Source organism: Neopsephotus bourkii, unplaced genomic scaffold (genome assembly GCF_033783945.1).
Source record: "Neopsephotus bourkii isolate Nb327-2 ecotype Australia unplaced genomic scaffold, CSIRO-AGI_Nbou_v1 NB_1044, whole genome shotgun sequence".
Lineage (NCBI taxonomy): Eukaryota > Metazoa > Chordata > Aves > Psittaciformes > Psittacidae > Neopsephotus > Neopsephotus bourkii.
The window spans coordinates 22,882-36,647 of record NW_026901533.1 but is presented as its reverse complement, the minus strand read 5'-3'; the positions used below and the strand labels follow the sequence as shown (position 1 = coordinate 36,647).

The 13,766-nt window shown below is 63.1% G+C and overlaps 1 protein-coding gene across 4 annotated transcripts in view; it reads right to left on the bottom strand.

The window, feature by feature from the left end:
- Nucleotides 1–834: 834 nt before the first annotated feature.
- ARHGAP23 (Rho GTPase activating protein 23) overlaps nucleotides 835–13,766 on the bottom strand; it is a 30,960-nt gene continuing 18,028 nt past the window's right edge. For 3 of the 4 annotated variants that reach the window (XM_061360996.1, XM_061360995.1, XM_061360997.1), the window contains exons 3-24: nucleotides 12,836–12,860; nucleotides 12,005–12,097; nucleotides 11,576–11,654; nucleotides 11,435–11,489; nucleotides 9,575–10,943; nucleotides 8,571–8,726; nucleotides 8,337–8,448; nucleotides 8,179–8,236; nucleotides 7,925–8,062; nucleotides 7,528–7,827; nucleotides 6,432–6,493; nucleotides 6,011–6,141; nucleotides 5,727–5,845; nucleotides 5,488–5,643; nucleotides 4,706–4,784; nucleotides 4,313–4,386; nucleotides 4,112–4,201; nucleotides 3,831–3,956; nucleotides 3,657–3,698; nucleotides 3,483–3,576; nucleotides 2,087–2,118; nucleotides 835–1,994 (exon numbers count right to left, since the gene is read on the bottom strand). In XM_061360996.1, coding sequence (XP_061216980.1) covers nucleotides 1,017–1,994; nucleotides 2,087–2,118; nucleotides 3,483–3,576; nucleotides 3,657–3,698; nucleotides 3,831–3,956; nucleotides 4,112–4,201; nucleotides 4,313–4,386; nucleotides 4,706–4,784; nucleotides 5,488–5,643; nucleotides 5,727–5,845; nucleotides 6,011–6,141; nucleotides 6,432–6,493; nucleotides 7,528–7,827; nucleotides 7,925–8,062; nucleotides 8,179–8,236; nucleotides 8,337–8,448; nucleotides 8,571–8,726; nucleotides 9,575–10,943; nucleotides 11,435–11,489; nucleotides 11,576–11,654; nucleotides 12,005–12,097; nucleotides 12,836–12,860 — 4,368 coding nt within the window. In that variant the 3' untranslated portion in view covers nucleotides 835–1,016. Of the gene's footprint in view, nucleotides 1,995–2,086; nucleotides 2,119–3,035; nucleotides 3,061–3,482; nucleotides 3,577–3,656; nucleotides 3,699–3,830; nucleotides 3,957–4,111; nucleotides 4,202–4,312; nucleotides 4,387–4,705; nucleotides 4,785–5,487; nucleotides 5,644–5,726; nucleotides 5,846–6,010; nucleotides 6,142–6,431; nucleotides 6,494–7,527; nucleotides 7,828–7,924; nucleotides 8,063–8,178; nucleotides 8,237–8,336; nucleotides 8,449–8,570; nucleotides 8,727–9,574; nucleotides 10,944–11,434; nucleotides 11,490–11,575; nucleotides 11,655–12,004; nucleotides 12,098–12,835; nucleotides 12,861–13,766 lie in introns of all 4 variants that reach the window. The other variant, XM_061360999.1, reaches the window with a different exon arrangement.

Genomic DNA, 13,766 nt, shown 5'->3' with positions numbered 1-13,766 from the left:
ATGAAGCGATGGAGGGGCTGTGGTTGGGGGTGTTGTGTTTTGAGGGGGGGAGGTTGCACTTTTGCATATACCAGCTCCATGGCCCAACTTGTACAACACACTGCAAGGGGGGAGGCACATGCAGGAGGGGGTCAGAAGTCATCACTGGTCCAGCACATCCCCTGCTTGGGGCTGGCCCTTTCCATGGAGCAAAACAGCTTAAAAAACCCTTTAGAAACCCTCTGCGGTATCTTACAGAGCTGGGAGCGTATTTACAGGAGGGGGAGTAAAGAAAAAACCCAACTTTACAGCAAATATTTGCAGAAGGTATGAGAACAACACAGGGGAAACAGTGAGAGACTGGAGCCCCCCCCTCCCAGTGACACCAGCCATGGCCCACGGGGCGGGGGGGTCCCCGTGTCCCCTTCCTAAAGTGCTTTTAGCCTGGGGGGGGGGGGTGTAGGAAGGGGAACAGGGCTGTGCCTTGTGCCATGTGCCATACATGAGCTGTGGCTCATGGAGGTGCAGGGGATGGCAGCATCCCGTCCCCATCCCCTTCTTGTCACACCCAGCCCATGGGGACGCCATCCATAGGGCCAAGGGCCACCGGGGCTCGGCCCAGACCTATAGCACAGAGCACACCGAGGTCCCAGGGTCCCCAGGGTCCCAAGCAGAGGGTTCCCCAACCCAAGCTCTGCAAGGTTCCCAGCCCAGGCTCCGCAGGGCTCCCAGCACAGGGAATGTCCCTGGCAAATGAAGCCGTAGCGCCCAAGGAAGTGCCAGCACTTCCCATTGCCACGGACACAGCAGAGCTACCATTGCCTGCGATGGGGATGGTCCCCATGGGTCCCTGGCGCTGCCCACTGCTGGGACACGGCACCCAGGTTGTCCCTAGGGCCACCACATGGCTTTGTCCCACCCGGGACCATAGGGACCTGTTAAATAAGAGCAGCTTGTCCAGAGCACACTTAAATAGAGGAACAAAGGAGAGTCCTTAAGTTAAACCCTCTGGGTGATGGGGAGCTGTGGGGAGGGGGTCACAGACACTGTGGGAAGCGCAACGGGGCTGGGGGACCGGGGCTGCCGGGGGGGCTCTTGGTAGTGGATGCCTCACCGGTGATGCCAGACTGCACCAGGGGCCGGGCTTTGGTGGACTCCAAGCTGCTGAGCCCTGAATCCTTGTCACGGCAGGGTCCTGGGGCCACCTCCATCGCACGCGGCTCCTTCCACTCATTGCAATTGAGGTCCTTGATGCCACCGGGTACCACCACCGTGTGCCGGCGCCAGCTGCTCTTCTTGCGGCGCGTCTCCGGGGAGTGGGCTCGCCGCAGCAGCACCCCCATGTCCTCAGCAGAGCCCCGCAGGCGATGCCGGAGCTGCTCCCGCAGAGAGGGACCCCAACCCTGCTCCTCCTTGGTGTCACCGGCCGGCCGGGGCCGCGCCAGCTTCCTGCGGGCCAGCGTGTCGCATTGGATCAGGCGGTGGGAATTGAAGGAAGGGCGGCTCAAGACCCCCTTGTCCTCATCCCCGGGGCCACCGTCCCCCTGCCCCAAGCGGCGCCGGGCGCCCTCCCGGCTCTCCGTGTCCGTCTCCATGTGGCTGAGCTCGCTGCGCTCATCATCCGCTTCCTCCCCACGGCTCCCGGCCACTGACTGCACCTCGGAGCAGAGGCTGCGGTCCATGGTGGACAAGGTGGAGTAACCCGACACAATGGAGCGGGCATCGGGAGCTGGCTCGGATACAGCATCCCCAGGCTCCAGGGAGCTCTTCCGCTCCATCCCAGCCGGGCTGGGGACCGCTGGCTCGGTGCGGGTGCCGTGTCCCGGTAGGATGGCTGCGGTCCCTTCATCCTCCTGCTCCCGGCCTGGAGCATCCCTGCGCTCCGCATCGTCATCGGTGCTGCTCCCAACGCCCTCGGCCTCTCTCCTCTTCTTCCTCTTGCGTGCGGCAGCCGAGACGAAGGGGATGGCGAGGAGGTCCCGGTGCGGCGGTGCCTTTCGCGATGGCCACGTGCCCTGGGAACGGGGTGATGCCAGGGTTAGGGATGAGCTCCGTGTCCAAACCATCGCATCCCTCCCTGCCAGCCCCCAGCCCAGCACCCTCCTACCTTCGGTTTGGCGGAGCCGCTGCGGGTCAAGCCTGTAAAGCAGAGGGGAAATTGGGGTTAACCAGGCTCCCCAGGAGATGGGTGAGTGCTGGGGACAGGAGTTGTTGGGTAGAGCTGGGGGATGATGCTCCATGCCCCAAACCAGGATGGGGACATGCTGGGGCCATCAGACCGGCTGGTAAATAGGGATGCCAATGCATCCGGTAGTGCCTAAAGGCTTGGAGGTCTCCAGTGGTTCCCAGCACTACTTGCCTGATGTAGAGGCCCAAAGTAAGGATTGGGATAAGGGGGACACACAGCCAGGACCCCAGCAACAGGACCCCAACCCTCCCATGGCCACAGGGCACAAAGGCGACCTGCAGTGGGCACGGTGCTGCCATTGCCACAGCACCAGGATGGGGCATGCAGAGCTGGATCAACACCACAGCCTTGGAGCGGGGTCTGACATGGGCTGAACTGGAGAGGGCTGGGACTTGGCCCAGCTCCCCAAGGGTAAGGGGCAAATGGGGACATGGGGGTGACAATCAGCCCTGGCCCCCGCTGCCGCAGTGTGAAGGACAAGGACAAGACAACAGACACCCTCTCCCACCCCGCATGCCCCAGGATGGGGTTAACAGCCACTGACAATGAGAGAGGGGGAGGCAGAAAGGGGGTGCAGACCCTCCCCGGGGCGTTGGGACTCCCATACCCCAGTATTTGAGTGTGCTAGTCTTGGGATACCAGCACCCATCACTGCTGGGGGATGCCAACAGCATTCCCAGTGCCGCCACACGAACCAGCCCATAAGAGAACCGGGGTTAAAGGGTTTGGGGGTCCCCTGGGGCTGATGCTGGGCACCCTGGGGACAGTGGGCAGGCAGGACAGGACCCTCTTCCCTCCCTGCTCGCACTCTCTCATGGTCACCCCGAGCAGTTAGTGCGTGAGCAATGCACCCAGAATCAAACTGTACCCGCTCTAGCTCTCGAGGAGGTCCGCTGGAGGAGGAAGAGGAGGAGGAGGAGGAGGAGGAAGAGGAGAAGGAGGAGGAAGAGGACAGCACAGAGAAGTCCAAGGAAAGAACGTAAGAAATCAGTCGAACATCAAAGGCTCCCAGGCTCTGGGTTGGCAGCATGGGCCAGAGCAAGGGTCCCGTGGGCTTTGAGAGGGATGGGGAGCAGCCACCGGAGAGAAGGGTGATGGGGAAGGACAGGGAGGTGGCCCTGCTGGCACTGGGGGGGGATGTCCCCACTGGAAGGCACTGGGATGTCCTGTTCCAGCACACCCAGGTTTGCCATGGCCATGGTGAGACTGGTTGGCTGCCCATGGGGCTGTGAGCATGGGGGGGACACAGCAGTGGAGAGGGGGTGTCCCGGTGCCAGGACCAAGGGGGACCGGTGCCGCGGATGCTGCTCCTCACCTGCGGCATCGCCGGGCGCCGCGGTCCTGCCGATGTTGGGGAGCAGGTACTCGATGTTGGGCACGGACTGAGCCTCCTTCTCATCCACGGGGGTCTGCAAGGGGACAGTGGTCACCCCCGCTCCTATCCGGGCTCTGTGCCCCACCAGGACACCCCCATGGGGACGGGACTCACCTTCTCGCCCTTGTCCTCCTTGTCACTGAAGAACCAGTCCGACTGTGGGGGGAGATGGGAGAGGGGTCATGGACTGATGAGGAGCCCGGTGTGGCCAGGGAGCCCCGTTCCCCATTCCTGGGGTGCGGGTCACCCTCCCCTCCATCCACCCAACCGCCCACCAGTGCCACTCACGTGCTGGATGAGGGTCTCCACGATTTTGTACCGGTCGGGCATGTGTGTCACCATGTCGGTCATGTTGTCCTCAGACGTCCGCACCAGTGTGGGGCCGAACACCAGTGCCAGGTTTCGGGGTTCCATCTGCAACCGGAGCTGGGTTAGTGCCTATCCTTTGGTGTTCACTGCTCCATCAGGCACCCATCTCCCTTCCCACCCCACTGCAGCCATGGTTCAACCCAAGATGGGGATGCTTGAGGTGAGGTAGGGGTCCAGGAGAGCCCCAGGATGGGCAATACCTTGTTCTTCTCCGAGTGGTCAGCAATGGTCTTCAGGTGGCCCACCAGGAACTTGAGTGTCTCATAGTAGTGACCTGGCAGGTCCCGTATCTGTGGGGAGGCACCAGGTCACCTCTCAGCTCACCCCCTGCACCTTCCCCATCAAAGTGTGGGGCTCCAGGGCTGTGCCCCCCAACCCCAGCCCCTGCCCCATCTCCTTACCAGCTTCCGCAGCGTCCTCATCCTCTCGCTGGCGTCCTCTATCCGGTTGGCCTCAATAAAATCATTGTACTTGTCTGAAAGTGGGACATGGGGGGGTTAGAGTTGGGAGGATGGGACTGGGCACCCCCAACCCGAGGCCAGGGACCCCCCCAATGGAGGGTGCTGGGGAGGGTGCTGGTGGGGTCCCACGGGGATGGGAGGGACAAGCACAAGGGTTGCCCCATGGAGGATGGGGTCTGCAGTGCCTTGGGTGCTTACTGGCTCACTCTGTCACAGGGTCTGGGGACCTGTCCCCAACATGGATGGGACAGGCACTGGGGATGCCTGGTGACCACCATGGCCACCAGCACAAGGTTATCTGTGGCCAGTGATGGCCCCGGTGCAGTGACTCACCATCAGTGAAGAGGGGCTCGGGCAGCTTTCGGAAGAAGGATTTCAAGAGGCTGCTGATGACGTTCAGGTCCTGCCACCGCTGTGGGGAGAGAGGAGGATGCTCAGAGGGACCACACCGGTTGCCATCAAAGTCCCCAAGGGGGACCCCAGCCTGCAATGTCCCCATCCCTGCATGTGGCAGGGAAAGACCCGTGCCATTGCAGCGATGTGACGAGATGCAAGAGGACAAATGTGTCCCCAGGCTGGCAATGACACTGCTGCCACCGGCCGCTAGGAGGCCCTGCCACTCCAGGGACGGTCCCAGCGATGGGGACAGGGGTGATGATGGGAATAGGGATAATGAGGAAGACAGGGATGGTGATGGAATGATGACAGGAATGATGGTCATGATGGAGACAGGAACAATGACAGAGACAGGGAGGATGATCATGTTGGAGTCAAGGATGATGATGGGAATAAGGATGATGACGGGGACAGGGATGGTGATAGGGACAGCGATGATGATCGTGTTGGAGATAGGGATGATGACAGGAACAGGGATGATGATCATGATGGGGACGGGGCTGGTGATGAGGATAGCGATGATGATCATGTTGGAGATAGGGATGATGACAGGAACAGGGATGATGACCATGATGTGGACAGGGATGATGACGGGGACAGTGATGATGATGGATTTAGGCATGCTAACAGAGCCGTGAGCCAGGACAACAACCTCAGAGCATCCCAGCAGCCTGGAGGCAGGGATGGGGATGGGGACACGGAGCCCACCCTGCCCTCACCTCATCCTGCAGGTTGATCTCAGTGGCTCCCTTGTTGAGCTGCTCCTGCAGGCTGGACACCACCGCGTTGTTGCCGGGCACACGATAGATGCCCATGTACTCCAGCCCTCGGTCCTCCACCACCTTGCAGCAAGCTTCGACGATCAGAGGGACGTTCTGCAGGGACAGGGAGGAGGTGATGGAGGTGCCAGGGCTGCGGGGGGGTCCCCAGAGGGCTGGCACTGCCACCACGGCTGTACCTTGTTGTCCGGGGCAGGCTGGCAGTCCTCCAGCCTCACGCCAAAGGCCCTGGGGGCAGATTTCTTGTTCTTCTTCATGATATTGATGCCCCACGGAGCTTTTTGGGAGCTGCTATCATCTGGGGGGGAAAAACACCCACAGCATCACTTGTTAACGAGCTGGGATAAAGGGAAAGAGCATCCCTCCTGCCCTATAGGGATGAATATGATGGCAGCCCTGGGGTGAGCCCTCCATCCTTGCAAAGGTTTGCTGGGGATGTCCCACAGGCAGGGCTAGGACCTACCTTTGGTGACGGCCGCATCCTGCCTGGGGGACCGGGGCGCGCTGGTTCCCGTCTGCTTCAGGAACTCGGCTCGGATCCCCAGCCCACGAGGGCCCTTGGGTGAGGAGGAATCGGGCTTGGTGCCCGCAGGGCTGCAGGGAGAGCGGGAGGCTCAGGCGGAGCAAGGCCAGGGGGACACCAGCCCGGCGCAATAAAACCTCCTGGCATCTCTGCCCAGCATCCTCCAGGACCCCTGGGGAGCACTGAGCTGCTTTAAACCCTCTGCTCGGCGCCAGTTGGGTTGAACCAGACCCTGCCGGCAGCCTGAGCAGCACCTCCAGCACCGCCCCGTCAAGGCAGGCGCTGGTTTTGCTCCATCACTTTACAATCGAGGTGAATAAAGCACTCGGGGTCTCGGTGCCCTCCGGCCCCGGGTCCGTACCTCACTTTCCGGTAGTCGTTTAACTTCTTGTTGATAAGTGCTTGGCTGGCAAAACCGGGGTCCTGGGGAGGCAGAGAGAAGAGGGGAAGGGAGAGCTTGAGCAGCGCATCCCACCGGAGGCCGCAGGCAAGTCCATGCTCTGCCAGGCACCACGCGGAGCCAGGCAGGACCAGGCAAAGGCAGGAGCAGGTCCCTGAAGTGCTGCCCTGCCGAGGTCTCCAGAGCTCCTTGCCACACACACACGGGGTCCAAGGCGGACGCAGAGGCTCAGGGATGAGCACATCCCTCTCCATGGCATGCACGTCTCCATCTGCCCGCGCCAGGCGCACCCGCGGCACCACAGAGCATCCAAAGACACGTGCCTTTATCCCTATGGGATGCTGCCCGCACGGTCCTGCCCAACGGGTCCCCAGACAGCTCCAACCTGGCAGCAGCATCCTTGCGCTGCCAGCACCACTGAGCACCTTCCAGAGAACCAGAGACTGCACCGAGCTCAACGCACCCTCCATGGACAGAGCCTGCCACAACCCTGGCACAACCACAGCAACCGAATGAGGCCGTAGCGGCACATCCAGCCCCACGCAGCCTGCGTTGGAGCCCACATCCTCGGGGAGCATCTCTCCCCATCTCACACCAAACAACCCATTGCACAGACCACGGCAAAGGGTCAACCCCGACCTGGCACCACCGGCACCACGCGGACACCGTGCCCAATGTCTCTCCATGGAAAGAGCCACAACACAGCACGGTGAAGACAAAACACACCGCGGCAGAGCCGCACGCGCTCCTCTCCCTCCACACAACCAAACGCCGCCGGTGGATCCGGCACCGACCCTGCCTGCGGTGCATGGAGCATCACTTCCAAGCAACCCCGACGCACCCTGCCCTGGCCAAGGCCGGTGGAGCCGCGCTCTTCTTGGATGCCGCGGCACCATTAAAGCCCTCACGCACCCCTGGGAGCACAGCACCGTGAGCTCCACACAACCTCGGGCTGGCCGTGGCCTGGGGAAGCAGCACAAGGCAAAGAGGCGGAGAGAGCCGAGGCGGTTAGTGCCGGGAGAGCCAGAGGCAGGCGGGAGCCCCATGTGGCTCTCACCTCGCCCTCAGCCTTGCTGTTCTCCCTGATGACTTTGATCCAGGCCAGCATGTCTTCCCGATCCTCTGCCTGAAAGAGATATTCACAGAAGTCAGCGGTCGTCAGGCGGAAGACGTGCTTCCTCTTGGTCTCGCTGTAGGAGATGTCCACCAGGCACGCTTGGATGCTGATCGGCGGCTCCTCCTCACCTGGGGCCGGGGCGCAGGTCACCGCCTCCCGCCTGTCCTTGCACAGGTACAGCGAGTGGGTGCGCAGCACGGCGAAGACGCGCTTCCACTGCCGGATGCCTCCACCGACCTTCTGCGGGGACAAGGGATGGGGAACGGAGCTCAGCGATGCTCGTGGATGGAGCGGTCCCGCTGCGGGGCCAGTGGGGCTCGGAGAGGCACCCGCGTACCTTCCCCTTTTTGGTGAGGATCTGCTTGCAGTGGAGCCAGCCCTCCTTCCTCACGGCGCTGAACGGGACGTCCGAGAGGTCGGAGGTTGAGTGTCTTTTGGAACGGGCGTCTTCCGACGTGCCAAGGCTGTCCAGAGACTGTGGGGGGAGCAGAGGGCACCGTGAGGGTGATGCCTTCATGTTCCACCAGGCAGAGCGACCCCACACCACCCTCCTATAGAGGTACCCAAACCTCAGCATCACACAACACTCACCCCATCGGTGAAGAAGCTCCTCAGCATGCGGAGGCTGGGGACCCGGCTGGGCATCCTCCTGCAGGGGGGGGATGGAGAGCAGCCCCCATGAGCATGATGATGGGGAGGGAATGGGACCCATGTGGTGTTGGGTCTGGGAATTGGGGGTCCAACCCTACCTTAGGATCTTCCCCTCATCCCGAAAGGCATTCAGGCCATCGTCGCAGGACTTGGAGCGCTCGGTGGTGATGGCCAGCAGGTAGGATGACCGGCGGCCAGCCTTGATGCTGCCTGCGAGGGGGAGAAGGGCAAAGCCCAGTGGGCAGAGCTGCAGGGTGAAGTGGGGCTCCTGCCCATCCTGCCCCACACTGTGGCCTCAGGGATGGTTCTTGTCCCCCCCTTCCAGCACTTACTGCAGTCCTGGGAGTAATGCCGGCTCAGTGCAAAGGCGAAGGTGGGTGAGGAGGGGCTGGTGGCAACAGCGGGTGCTGAGTTCATGGCACTGGAGACTACGGAGGAGGCAGGAACGTGCTTGGCCTTCAGGTCGATGCTGGGGCTGGTGGGTTCGTCTGCGAGAGGGGTGGGCGATGTTAAAGGAGGGTTTGGGGCAGGGGAAGACACTGCTGGGACCCCTCGGCACTTGTGGCATATGGTGGGTTTGCATTGCCTGGGCTGGGGGACACCTTCCCATCCCCAGCAAAGCCAGGATGTGCCCAGAACCCTGCACAGAGCACACGGACCCTGTCCCAACCCTCCCCTGGGGTCCCTTCCCTACAGGCTGCAGTGAGGGATGGGGCAGAGCTGGTGGCTGCCCCAGACCCATTTGGGTCCCCATGGGCAGGGAGACCCCAAGTGAGACAGGGAGTGCATCATTCCATGTCTTTGCCCCCACTTCAGAGCAGGAGCGTACAGGGCTCCAGTTCACACAGAGTAAGAGGTACCAGGGGCTGGGCAGGGGGTGCTGGACAACAGAGGGAGGGATCATCGAATCCCAGCCTGGTTTGGGTTGGAAGGGACCTTAAAGCTCCTCCAGCTCCAACCCCAACACCTTCCACTGGAGCAGCTTGCTCCAAGCCCCTGTGTCTTGAGCACTGCCAGGGATGGGGCAGCCACAGCTTCTCTGGGCACCCTGTGCCAGCGCCTCAGCACCCTCACAGGGAAGAGCTTCTGCCTTGTATCCAACCTCAACTTCCCCTGTTTCGGTTTAAACCCATCACCCCTTGTCCTATCGCTACAGCCCCTGATGAGGCTGCTGGAGCCCAAACCCTGGCACCCCATCACCAACATCCGCACCCCTGCTTGGGGACACCTCCATGGATGGATGCTCTCAAACTGTGCAATGCTCCCCATCCCCGGATGTGTCCTCCCTGGCATGGGACTGGCTACACCCCCCCCTCCTGGAGCCAGCCCCACTCACCGATGAAGGGGATGGATGCCAGCGAGTCCTCAGGGGCCGCCAAAGGAGCCACTCTCCGGCCGTGCCGCTCAGCTGCCGGCCTGTCCCCTTTGCCACCGGGCTGCGGGGGCTCACAAACGTCCATCCCCTTCACCCCCTCGGGGAAGACAAAGTTCATCTGGCGCAGGGGAACCGGCACCTTGCGGCCCGAGGGCGGCTTCTGCCTTAGCACCACCTCCTCCCTCCGCTCCTCCGGTTGCTCCGGTACCCGGTCCCTGGATGCAGCGGGGACCGGTGGGGGGGGCCCGGCGGGAGGCGGCGCAGTGGGGACCACGCTCTCCAGGAGCGGGGCGGCGGAGCGCTGCGGGATGCTGAAGGTGGGCAGCCCACCGAAGGCCGGGTCACGGAAGGAGAGGGCGTGCAGCAGCCCCGTGCGGCGCTGGAAGGACGGGCTGTAGCTGCGGTAGCCGATGTAGCCCGCATCATCGGCGCTCTGCAGGTTGGGCTGCGATGGGTGCTTCTGCACCGGCGCCGGCTCCCGAGACGATGAGGAAGAGGAGGATGAAGGCGTGATGGAAGCACGGGGGATGTGCTGCCCCACCGTGGGGGCGACCCGGCAGAGCCTCTCCCGCTCAAGGGGATGGGCGAGCAGCGCGCTGGGCTCCAGAGCCTCCATGGAGCGCCCGTATCTCCCCAGGGCATGGTCAGAGCGGGCGCGGGGGGCCCAGCTCTCCCGGCTGGGCTGCAGCAGGGTGTCATGCGAGGCGCTGTGAGGCCATCCCCGGGGGGCCCTGGCCGAGCCCCCCAACCGGTCCTGGGACACGCTGCGGGAGCGGGGGGGCATGGCGTGCCGGCGCTCCTCCGAGGCGCTGCGCCGCGGCTCCTGGCTGCTAAACCAGCGCGACAGAGCCTGATGGCATTCCTGGCGCCCCGGCACCCCCCGCTGGTTGCTGCTCGTTGCATCCCGACGGGACCGACCGGCCCCCGACAGCCCCCCGGTGCCCTCCTTGAAGCCGCAGTGAGTCCGGTGCTCCGGGAGGTGCTTGGGGAAGCTCGAAGGGGTGGCGGAGGGGATCCCGTAGCGGTCGGATGCGCTGGAGCAGCCGGTGCGGGACAAGGAGGAGGGGTGGTGGCCGTGGGGTGCGGTGGGGCGCGGGGGGAGCGCCCCGGGTTGGGGCTCGTCGGGGCGATGCGCGGGGCTGCTGAGCAGGGATGCGGCTGCGGCGCGGTGGGGACGGGGGTCCGGTGGGTGTCCCACGGGGGGCTCGGCACCCCGGGCCTGGAAGGGGTATGTCTTGCGTGGGTAGCAGATAGGAGGGGGCTCCGGGATGCTCTGCGCCCCGCCGGAGTATGGCTCATTGCCCTTCAGGTAGGCATCCTGGGAATACGCCTGCGGAGGGATAGGGGGGTCAGGGACACAGCCCCCCCATTCCCAGTTCCCTCCCAATGAGCAAACCCCCCATTGGGGACAGCTGGGCAGCGCTGGCTGCAGTCCCCCCCCCACTTCCCGGTCCTGCTTTCCCATGGGGGCCCCCAGCTCTGAGCAATGCTCCCACCACCCCCAGCCCTTCCGCCCTTCCCTCTGCTCCTTCCCAAAATACCCCAGCACGGCTGCAGGGCCCGGTTCTCCCGTCTCACTTTTCACAGCCACCGCTGACTCCGTGCCCAGGGCATCCTCAGAGCATGGGGCAGGCACAGGCTTCCCCCACCCCAGTCCAATGGGAATGGGGCTCTCACACTGGGTGACACCCAATAGCAAAGCCAGGGGGGGTGGGTACCATCAGGGGTCAACCAGCCCGTTAGGTTTGGGGGGGCAGGGATGTAGAGGGAACCTAAGCCCTGGAATCAGCCCAGTCCGTGGTACCCGCCTGGTAAACTCACCAGTTGGAGGATGTCCTCATCCTTGGGCATGATGGAGAGCTCCAGCACATCATCACTGCAGGGAAAGGGGATGTTATCACGGAACCCCTGACCGGTGTCTGCTGCAACGTGTCCCTTTCCTGCCCTTGGGAGGGCACTCACCTGTTCTGGATCAGGGCGATGACTTGTGAGTAGGTTTTCCCAATGATGCTCTCCCCATTCACCTTGACCAGCCGGTCCCCTGTGGAGGAGACAGTGTCACCACAGGCACATGGGGAGCTGCTGGCACGGGGCTGTCCCCACTGGCACTCACAGCAGGGTTTGCCTGGTCCCATTTGGCAAGAGGAGCCATGGGAACCCCAAAGCCAGCCTAACCCATGGGGACTCCAATGCTGCTCGGAGCATCCCAGGCCAGGGACAAGAGAGCAGAGGCAGGGAGTGAAGGGGAAGAAAAAGGAAGGAATGCAAGAAAGCAAGCAAAATAAGCAATGAAGTCCCTGCCAGAGCAGGCAGAGCATCCTGTGCACCATAAGCATCCTATGCACCATAAGCATCCTGTGCACCATAAGCATCCTTTGCATCACAACTCACCTGTGCGCAGCCCAGCCTGGTGCGCCGGCCCGTCCTCCCGCACGCTCTTCACAAAGATGGTATCCATGGGCTCCAAGCGGCTCCGGGGGGGACCTGCTCCCAGGGGACAGCACCAGGGAATCACCAACCCATCCCATGGCAAAGAGCATCCTTGGTCCCTTGTGGTACCCCCCTTGCCTGCCACAGGGAGCTGTGGGGCACAGCTAGGCAAAGCCTGGGACAGCCCCATCACCTCCAGCCACAGCTCAGCTTGAAGGTCTGCTCCAACCTGGTTGAGTCTGATTCTCCCCAGCGTGGCTGCAGCCACACTCCTCTGCAAGGGTAAAAGCCATTGGATGCTGCCAGAAATGGAGGGCAGAGGATGGATGGCAAAGGGACGGTGTCCACAAGGGATGCTGAACCCCCTGGGGACCATGCGGAGTGAGGCCGGTGTCCTCCCAGCCCTGATGGGTGCTGGGTCCAGCCCCTGCTGCCTGCTCTGGCTCCCTGGGCTGTGTCACCCCAGCAGCACCGATGTGTTCTGACGCCTTCACGTTCACTCACGTCAGCACCAGCCTCGGGGAGGAGAGCAGGGCCGTGTCCCCATCCCCAAACACCCTGTGCTTGGCCAAGCTGCCCACCTGAAGGGGCCATCCCACAGCCCCTCTGCCTTCGGGACAGACCCCTCCTTGGGTACAAGGTCCAGTGAACATCCCAAGGGCTTTGGGGACACCAAAACACCACAAAGCTTCACCACCAGATAGTGTTTAGGGCTGCAGTGCCAGCCAGTGGGGACAGTTAACTGTGACCCCCTCCCCATGCCCCCATGTGCGGGGTCCCCCCAGTGCTCACCTGCTCGGTTCCCGTTCTCCTCCTCCTGCCAAAACAAGAGAAACACATTCATTTGGTGGCCAGGACACAGCAGAGGGCACCAAGAGGGGACCCAATGGGTGCCAGCACCATGAAGCCCCATGCGAGACCCACTGCAGCCCCCTGGTACCCAGCTGATGGGGAAGGGGCTGGTTGTGGAGCCCTATGGTGGCATCGCACCCTTCTCCTGGGCTACCAAGTAGGGGAGAGCCTGAATGCTCACAGTGGGGTCCCAGGGGAGGGATGGATGCGACCACAGCACCTAGGCAGTGACAGGGACCCCCCTGGGAAGGGGATGGGTTTGAAGAGGCATCCCCAAGCTGCAGTGGGCATTGCAGGGGGGTCCCAGCACCCCATTCCCAGCCACAGGCAGGGAAAGCCCTGGGAGCCAAGTGGATTTGTCCCTTGGCATGGGAACTGCATTGGTGGGCTCCTGTCCCGCATCCTCCCATTGGGATCCCCATGCAGAGCCAAGCTGGGGCAGAGCACAGGGTGCTGGCACCCACATGGGGCTGCATCCACTGTGCTGAGCACCCAGCCCTGCCATGGAGCCAGCAGCATCCCAAGGGACCCAAGCACCAGGAAGGGGATTTCTCACTCCACAAGTGCTGTCTCCAGAGGGGACATAGCCCCAGTGCCCCCAGGATGAGGTCTCTCTGGGGTACTGGGATGGGACCAGTCCCCATCCCAGTGAGGGCACTGGAAGCATCTTCCCATGGTGGGAAGAAGCCCCATCCTGCAGCCTCAGAACGCACCATTGCCTGTGCCGCGATGGGGACACTGGGAGGCCCTGAGGGCACGGCCTCACCCAGTCCCTGCCCCTCCTCACCCTGCGGTACCCAGTGCCCTTCCTGGCCCTGGGGGCAGCCCAGCAGCGCCGTTGCCATGGCTGGGGCTGAGGCACGATGGGGAT